Raw genomic sequence first — 9,608 nt, 5'->3', positions numbered from 1 at the left:
AGCCTCAAACAGCCATTTTATCAACTCTTTAAACATTTTGCCGATGAAGTTGAACAAACATACACAGGTGGTTTTCCAAGAGCATGGGTCATTTTCCACACTCTTTCAAACAGAATCAGAATCAAATAGAATCAGAATCATATTGATTTCTTAATATTATGCACCCATTAGTTGATACACAGTGTATGAACTAAGCTTGTGCAAAAGTATGAGAAAAAAAGGGTTGCTGCTGCTGCTGCTGTTGCTGTTCAATCCTGTCTGACTCTTTGTGACCCCATAGATCATAGCACACCAGGCCCTTCTACCCTCCACCATCTCTCAAAGAGTGTTCAAGCTCATATTCATTCATCACTATCTATCCATCTCATCCTCTGCTGTCCCCTTTTTCTTTTGCCTTCGATCTTTCCCAAAGCTCTTTTCCAATGAATCCCATGTTCTCATTATGTAGCCAAAGTATTTAAGCTTCAACTTCAGCATTTGACCTTCCAGTGAATCACTTGAATTAATTTAAGTATTAATTAATTTGATCTCCTTGCTGTCCAAAGGATTCTCAAAAGTCTTCTCTAGCACCACAATTTGAAAGTGTCAATTCTGCAACACTCAGCTTTCCTTCCAGTCCAACTGTCACAGCCATACATTGCTACTGGAAAAACCCTAGCTTTGTTTATGCAGACCTTTGTCGGCAAGGTAAGGTTCCTGCTTCTTAGTGTGCTGTCCAGATTTGCCATAGCTTTCCTTCCAAGGAACAAATGCCTTTTAATTTCATGACTACATTTGCCATCTGCAGTCATCTTTGAAGCCAAGAATACAAAATCTAACGCTGCTTCTATTTTTTTCCCTCTTTGCCCGGAAGTGATAGGACCAGTTGCCAAGATCTCAGTTTTTCTGATGTTAAGCTTTGAGTTACCTTTTGTACTCTCCTTCAAGAAGCCTCTTAGTATCTTTAATCTCATGGACAGTTAGGTGGTGAGTGAATAGAGTGCCACACCTGGAACCAAGAAAACCTAAGTTCAAATCCAGCCTCAGACATTTACTGGCTGTGTGACCCTGTAAAAAGTATTCAAAAAGTCCAAATAAACCTATATATGCACCTCTCTGAGATCATAGCAATGACACAGAGCTATGATTTAATCTACTTCAAGTAGCATAGTAGAGATGTAGCTGGTGCATCCACCCCATCAAGAAACTCATGTTGGTATTTGCCTACATTGTGAAGTTGATATTTGTTTTTTGCTAGATCAGCTTAATTAACAATCAATAAGCAAGCATTTATCAAGCATCTTCTATATGATAGGCACTATTTTAGCTTCTGGGGAGATGAGTACAAAGAATGAATTAATTCCACAATGCACTTACATTCTGGAGGAGATATAAAAAGTAGACATAAAAATATGCATATGCAACAGGAGTATGAAGTTAATAAATACAAATGTAACAAAATAGTTAAATTCAAGGTAATTTGGGAGGGAGATCAGTTGGTGGGGCAATCAAGGAGGTCTTCTTGAAGAAAAGCACTTGAACTACATTTTAGGGGAAGAGAGGAATTCTAGGAGTGAGGAGGGAGTACATTCCAAGCAATGTGGTCACTTTATTAGTAGAGAGAAGGAATCTGATGTGAGAGATACTGTGAAAATAGAAATGACATGATTTGGCAACTATTCATTAATGTGTAAAGTGAGGGAGAGTCCAGGACAATGCCAAGGTGAAGAACCTGGAAGACTGGAAATATAGCAGAAATAGGAGAATTGAGAAGAGGGAAGAATTTAGGGAGAAAGACAATTAGTTCAGAAATGGTAAGTTTAAAATACTTTTAGGATGACCAGTTTGAAATGTCCAATAGACAACTGGTGATGCAGGACTAAACTTTAGAGACTGGGACTGGATATACAGATCCCTAGAGATAATAATTAAATTTATGGGGACTGATGAGATAACCAAGAAAGGGAATATCAAGGGAGAGTGAAGAAGGCTTAGGACAGAAATGTGGGTAACTCTCCAAGTAAAGGGATGTGATATACATATATATATATATATATATATATATATATATATACACATACACATACACACACACATATATGATGAGCAAGAAAAGGAGACTATGAAGGAATGGTTAGACAGATGGGGGACAGACCAGGAATGAGTAGTGTCATGAAAAACCAGAAATAAGAGTTTTTAGGAGGAGAAAGTCATTAACATTGTCAAATGCTACAGATAGATTAAGAAGAATGAGTTTTGATTAAGAGATCAATGGTAACATGGGAGAAAATAGTTTCAGTCAAGTTATGAGGTCAGAAGCTAGATTGTATAGGATTGATGAATAAGAAGAAAGCAAGTAGAGGCAATGAGTTTGAATGTTTTTTCCCAAGGAGGGTGACTGAGAAAGGGAGGAAAGATACAGGATGATGAGAGGGGGTCGGAAGGTCTAATAAATGTTTTCTTTTTTATAGATGCAATAAACTTTAGCATATTTGAAGGCATTAGGGAAGGAACCATTTGATAGATAGAGGTTGAAGATTTGAGAGGCAGAGGATAGTTAAAATTTATATAATGCTTTAAAGTTTGCAAAGTACTTTAGAAATATTATCCCATTTTATTATTCCACAACAATGCTCAGAGGTTAATGCTACTATTATCCTTATTTTACAGATGAGAAAACTGAGGAAAGAAAATGTTAAGTGACTTGCCTAGAGTCATAGAATTAGTATTTGAGACAGATTTGTACTCAGATTTTTCCGACTCTGTGTCCAACATTTTCTCTCCTGCTCTGCCCAGATGCAATTGATTCAATATATAATTTGTTAGAGAAGAAAGAAAGTAATGGGACCAAGTGTACATGCAGGGAGGTTTCCCTTGCCAAGGAGAAAGTCCACCTCTTTGTCAGAGACTAGGGGGAAGGAAGAGAATGATAGATGATGTCAAGGGATTTTGAGATGAAGAAAATGGGAGAAGAGGATTAAATGATCTTAATCTTTTTTTTAGCAAAGCAACATGCAAGGTCCTCAACTGAGGTTGGAAGGGGGTTGGGGGTAATGGAGATAAAGCATGGAAGATTGAGGGGCTGAGGAAGAAGGATGGAATAGCTTCTGCTGGGAATGAAATGAATAATCAATTTGGAAGGAATAAAAGGACAGCCTTTCTTCAATAAGAGCCCAGATGAAGTTAGATAACATGAATCTATAATGTACCCAGTCAGTACAGACCTGATACTTCCTCCACCTCCATACAGCAGCCTGTGCATAGGAACAGAGGAGATAGATGTTAGAAGTAATCCAAGGTTGAGGTTTGGTAAGAGATGGACAACAATAAGAAAAAAAGGTCAAGGGATTCAAGAGAAGACCATGTATAAGGAAAGTAAAGTCAGAGCTTGGGTAATGGCCCAAAGAAGTGTTAAGGGGTGGAGGTATTGTAGGCCTTGATGAGGGCAAAAATAGGTTTACAAAAGGGAAGGGATAGAGAGAGTAATAATGATAAAAGGTTATGGTCAGATAGAAAAAATGTCAGAGAACACTTTTAGGTAATGGTGAAATCCAGTGTGTGACCATCTGGATGTGTTACTGAGGTGGAGTGAAGGTGTGGGTCATGGACTTTAAGGAATCTGAGAAATAGAGTAACCTATCTCTCAGCAAGGTCAAACTTTGTCATAAGGACAAACATCTGAGAAGCTCCCTTTCATTTGGGAATCCTGTTTGGTCACATAATCAAAGAGTATTTTCCATCTCTAGTTGTCTTCTATGATATCATCCAATGTACCATCCATATACACGTCGATGAGGTCATAGAGAGCTACAGCAAAGTGTATCACTGCACTCAGGTGTGATGACCAAATAGTTGTTGTTCACTCTAATACAGTTTCCAGCCCCAAAATCAGGCTATAGGCTACAGGCTATATAGTATAACAAGTACTTGTTACACATTAATGTGTAATACCACAAAATGAATTCCATAAGATTTGAAGTTGAAGCATTTTTAGTATAATCTCCTCTAAAGGCATTGTAAGACACAAACCTCAGAATAACCATCATAAGTAGTTGGCCTAGAACAGGTTCTCCTGATTGAGACTTTCTTGCCTCTTGGGATGATGAACACTTTCATCCCAATGCAATCCACAGGATATTGGAGTATTAGAGGTTAGGATGGCCTCAGCATGGCCCAGAAAGAACCACTGAATCCCCTTGAGAAAGAGAGAAGTTAGAAGGATCTACAGCTTCAGTCACTGGGCCTGATCCACAGGAATCGAACAGAAGGTATCCTTGTTCCTTGTCAAGTTGACTTTTGTATCTACATCCTTTAGCAACAGCTTTATTTTCTTGAAAAACAAAAGTGAATTGTTGTGCAGATGGCCCAGGAGCTCCATTTTTCTTCTTTTAGCTGTCAGTCATATCCAGCTCACAAAACCATCATTATCTCCCTTTGGAGCCACATCTTTATGGCAGCCCAAGGTGTCTTTATAAAAACCCCAGCTGAAAACTGTCGCCAATGTATCACTGCCATAACAGAATATCAGCTCAACGAAGATTCTGTAAGAGCAGCCAATGTTGTTCTGTAAGAGCAGTTCATTGTTGCCCAGGGTCACATCAAAATGGGTAAAAATAGAGGTGGTGGGGTAATTAATCATCCACACCCTTGTCCCACCCATCAATGTCTGAACCATTTTCTTTCATGATTTTGCAGGTCATGTAGAGCAAGGTATTATTCAGATATAAATAATCCTCCCCATTCCAATAGTATTAAAGTCCAAGGTGGAAGAATCTGACAAGGTAGCCAGCTGGGAAGGGGGCACTTTGTCATAAATACCCTCCTTATGGAGGTGGCAGTTGGAAAAGGTACCATATAGATGATGAATTCTTCTGGAACTAGTGTAAAAAGGCCATTATGAGTACATCCTTCCTCCAAAAGATGCTCCTTTTAGCATTTTCTTAACCTCTGTGTTTTCTAGTCCCAATGACTCTTCCCTTCCACTTCCTTTTAATGGGTTGTACAGCCAAAGTGCTTGGTCCACTTTGTGATTTTCCAGAGACCAGGGGACTTTATCTCTCTTCCATTTTCTCTGCTTTTTCTTAATAGGCATGAATCCCGTTCTCCAGGCTCTGTCAATCACAAGACCCAGCATGTTTCCAGCAATGTTTCTAACAACTGCCTTCATGGGAGACTTTGTGATCTCTAGACCCCTTCTGAAGAGATGAACAGCCCTTCAAGAGAGACTTCACAATATTTTTTTAACTTTCCCCAAAGGTCAACAGGACACCATGAAAACTTGTTCAACTATTCCCAACCCTTGCCCTGTAGTAATTACACTACATATGCAGGTTGCAAAATGGAATTTTTTCCCTCTAGAAACTCCTATTTTTAACAAAGTCATGGGTAGACTCATGACCTTCCCAAGTAGAATAAAATAAACTTATCTATGTCTATGCTTATTTCCATGTTGCTTACTCACCTTGTTTGTTATATATGAGGATCAGGGACATATTTTAATAATGAAATGTAATGGTTCTGAGCAGCACATAATATACTATATCTTTACTTCTGGAGGGAATATTCAACCTGCCTTTAGCATCAGCTTTGCTGAATTGTTTATATCAGGTAGCACTTTTGGTGACAAAGAGAGTGCTTCCTTCTAAAAAAAAGATCTTCCAGAGACTTCACACACACGCAGACGCACGCACACACACACACACACACACACAGACACACACAGAGTATATGGTTTCATCCTGGGGTATGCTGAAACCAGCTTTAACAGCTGATGGGAGCTGATTGTTAAATTTTCAGTGTAGCATTTATATCTCAGATAACAGCATAGAGTACGAATCAGGCTTGATATTTTTGTTTAGTTGAGTGTCTAGTTTTAAGAAAGTGATAGAGAAAATGTTAATAATGCTGATTAAACTTTGAAGTGTGTCATAAAGAGAACTGATTGTTAAACATTCACCAGCACATGCATCCTACTTGTAGAATGTATTAAAGTTGTATTAAAGTCCAAACTTCCATTTTATTCTTGACCAAACTTATTCAATGGTTCAGAGCCCAGGACAGCATATACATGGTATGATAGTGTCCCTGCTCTAGGATAAGGGGATAAAATCCTGTATTATTTCCTATTTCAAAAACAGTATCAGTGAGGAAAATGGACCATGTTCTATGATATTATTTCTCCATAAGCATCTTCCTATGAACCTTGGAATCCCAGGAACTGTGTCGAATACATAGTGAAACTAGATAAAGTGATATGGGGCAAGGTATCTCTTGGCTTGTTGCTGGGTCGTGTAACATAAAATCCATTTTTATCCATTTCTCAGTAGAACCATTGCCAATCCTAGCGATCCTTTGATGTCTTGATTCAATGTGAAACTGTAGGCAATCTTATCCATTTGGCTGACTCACCCTTGCTCTGTTCCTACTTTGGGGTCTGTATGATTTCTTTTTCTGTTTTGTATACAAGATCCTGACCCGGGTTTATCTTTTGTAGCTGAGGAAAATCAGCATTCTGGCTCTTAGGGCTTTCAACTGCTTAACTGAGTTTTCTTCTTCATGTGGAACAAAAAGAAAATCTGTTAATGAGACTGAAGAAATGTTATGAATCTAGAGGAAAAGTAGGCTGACTGCTTGATTGGCACATTGAAAGAATGTAAGAGAATGAATGGATAATTCATAAGGCACAATTTACAGATTCCTTTTTCTTTTTTTTTAATATTTTTTTTACAGGCTTCTATATATGATTTTATTGCCCTAGTTTCTACCCTGGTTTTTTTTTCATTTTTCAAATGCTTTATTAACTTCAGATTTACATCATTCATTTCCATCAGATTTTGAGTTACACATTTTCTCCCCGTTTTTCCCCCTATCCACAGCCCCCAAATAGCAGTCCCACAGGATATCCCCTCCTCCAATCTGCTCTCCCATATCTTCTATCATACCCCCTTTGACTTATCCAGTAGGGCATGGTGGATCTCTATGCCCCATGCCTGTATATCTTATATCCCAATTACATGTAAAAAAGTATTATTAATAGTATATTATTATATGTAGTATAATCAATATATATATATTTGATTTTAAAACTTTGAATTCCATATTCATTCTCTTCCTCCCTTGTCACCCACCCTTACTGGAAAGATAAGCAATTCAATATAGGTTGTACATGTGTAGCTTATGCAAAACATTAACATAGCTGATATATTGTAAAAGACTGACTATATTTCTCTCCCTCCTATCCCGCATCCCACTTGTTCTATTCTCTACTTTGATCCCATCCCTTTTCAAAAGTGGGTGCTTCCAACTTCCCTCTCCCCCAGACTGCCATCCATTCCATCATACCCCCTCTCATCCCCTTCCCCCTACTCTCCTGTAGGATGAGAAACCCTATTTAGTGTGTATGTCATTCCCTCCTTGAGCCAAATTCAATGAGAATAAGGTTGACCCATTCCCTTTTACCTTCCTATTTTTCCCCTCCATTGTAACCATTTTCCCTTCTCTCTTATATAGGAGATAGTTTACCCCATTCTGTCTCTCCACATCTCCTCTCATTTTATTCCTCTCTCACCTCTTAATTTCACCTTTTAAGTATCATCCCTTCCTATTAAATTGGTCCTGTGCCCTCTATCTATGTCTACTTGTAAACATATATACACACATTCACATATGTATTCATATGCCTGTATACCCTCTGATATAGACATTATACATATATATTCCCTTCAACTATTTTCATACTGAGAAAAGTTTCATCAGTTACAATTATCATTTTTCCATGTAGGAATGTTAATAGTTCAACTTTTACAAGTTCCTTATGATTTCTTTTCCCTGTTTACCTACTCATGCTTCTCTTGCTTCTTGTATCTGAATGTCAAATTTGCTATTCAACTCTGGTTTTTTTCATCAAGAATTCTTTTTTTTTTCAGGTTTAAATACATCTTTTAATGTTGGGTATTTGGCCCTGTCAAATGATGTTCATCAAGAAGTTACAACTGCACGATTAAGCTGAGGGATAAAATTCATCTGAATTTTCAGTGGTATTTTCGTCTCCGTTCGTGTTTAAACTCCTTGTAAGCTGCACAATAATTGAGCAGGATATAAGCAGCAAGCACCATAGAAACACCACCAATCCCACCTTTCTTCACATCGATGTACTTATTATAATATGCATCATAACCTCTATGAAAAGCTTTGATAATCCCACCAGGGGAAAAATCCCGCTTCATTATCCAGGCTGGTAGCTGCCGCAGCTTGATATCGAGGAGTTTTTGTTCTCTAAGTGGCGTTGAAAGTGGTGGTTGGGACGATATCTTGCCACCTTGGAGTCCAACCTTCATCAAGAATTCTTGAAAGTGGGAGCCAAGATGGCAGAGTAGAAGCACACCCTTTCTGTGGCTCTGGATTCCACCTTCCCCAATCCATGTAAAAAGGGGACTCTAAACAAACTTTGGAGCTGCAAAAATGACAAAATGACACAGAGAAGCTAACCTCCAACTAAGGACAGACCGGCAGGCCGGCAGAAATCCAAAGCAGCTCCCTGGGAGCTGAGCCCAGCCCCACACTGAGGCTTTAGCTCCAGGGCGGGCCTGACCAACCACGGGCAGGAGGGACCCCAGATCAGCAGCAGCTGTGGCCGTTTCCAGATTGAGCAACACATAGATTTGAAGGACAAAGTGAGAGGTCACTGCAGTCTGGACTTTAGGACCCAGTAAGTGGGAGTGCATCTCTTTTGACCCCCGGGGCAAGAAGCCGCTGAGACGTGACCATAGCCAGCCAGCGTCACATGGCAGCTTCAGCTGCTGGCCTGCAGAGTGTAGGGGGATCTAGCACCAGTCTGAGTGGTAATCACTCTTGCTTTAACCTGCTTGGATCTGGATGGCAGTCTAGGGTGGAGGTCCTGGGGTGTGTGTCCAGCTTGCCAGAGCATGTGGAGACCTCAGAGAGGGCACCCATCTAATACCTCCAGCAGCTGAGAAAACCCCGGCTTTTGGGACAAAAATTCTGGTGGCAGAGTCCTACTGTGGCAAAAAGCCCAGGGGTCAAGTGACTGAGGGGTGACATGACCAGACAAAGGAAAAAAGTAGACAGAAGATTCCAACGATACACTCCTATTTTGGGGACAAAAAGGAGCAAAGCATGGAACAGGAGGAAGACAGTGAAGTCAGAATTCCTGGACCAAAAGCTTCAAAGGAAAATACAAGCTAGTTACAGGCCATAGAGGACCTTAAGAAGCAGATAAGAGAAGTGGAGGAAAAATTGGGAAGAGAAATGAGAACAATGCAAGAAAATTATGAGGGGCGGCCAGGTGGCTCAGCGAGTAAGAGCACCGGCTCCAGTGTTGGGACGACCTGGAGATCGAATCCCGGGCTCAGACACTCAGCACCACACCCAGAAATAACTGGCCGTGTAACCTTGAGCAAGTTACTTAACCCCGATTGCCTAAAAAAAAAAAAGAAAATTATGAAAAGAGAGTCAACAGCCTGACTAAGGAAAATAATACCTTAAAAAACAGACTGACTCAAATGGCAAAAGAGGCCCAAAAAGGCAATGAGGAGAAGAATGCCTTAAAAAGCCGAATTTACCAGATGGAAAAATAATCTCAAAAGCTCACTGAGGAGAATAATTGCTTC

At 39.6% G+C, this 9,608-nt stretch overlaps 1 protein-coding gene across 1 annotated transcript; it reads right to left on the bottom strand.

Annotated features, from left to right (window-relative positions):
• Window positions 1-7,888: 7,888 nt before the first annotated feature.
• Window positions 7,889-8,319, bottom strand: LOC138144385 (ATP synthase subunit f, mitochondrial-like). Its single transcript, XM_069065675.1, has one exon. It carries the CDS (start codon window positions 8,313-8,315, stop codon window positions 8,010-8,012), a length of 306 nt encoding a protein of 101 aa, XP_068921776.1. The 5' UTR covers window positions 8,316-8,319; the 3' UTR covers window positions 7,889-8,009.
• Window positions 8,320-9,608: the final 1,289 nt, after the last annotated feature.

The sequence above is a fragment of the Petaurus breviceps genome, unplaced genomic scaffold, assembly GCF_028583685.1.
Source record: "Petaurus breviceps papuanus isolate PSGF00001 unplaced genomic scaffold, PetGlider_PUasm1.0 90700, whole genome shotgun sequence".
NCBI lineage: Eukaryota > Metazoa > Chordata > Mammalia > Diprotodontia > Petauridae > Petaurus > Petaurus breviceps.
Note: the sequence above shows the minus strand (reverse complement) of the source record. Positions and strands in the feature narration are given on the sequence as shown.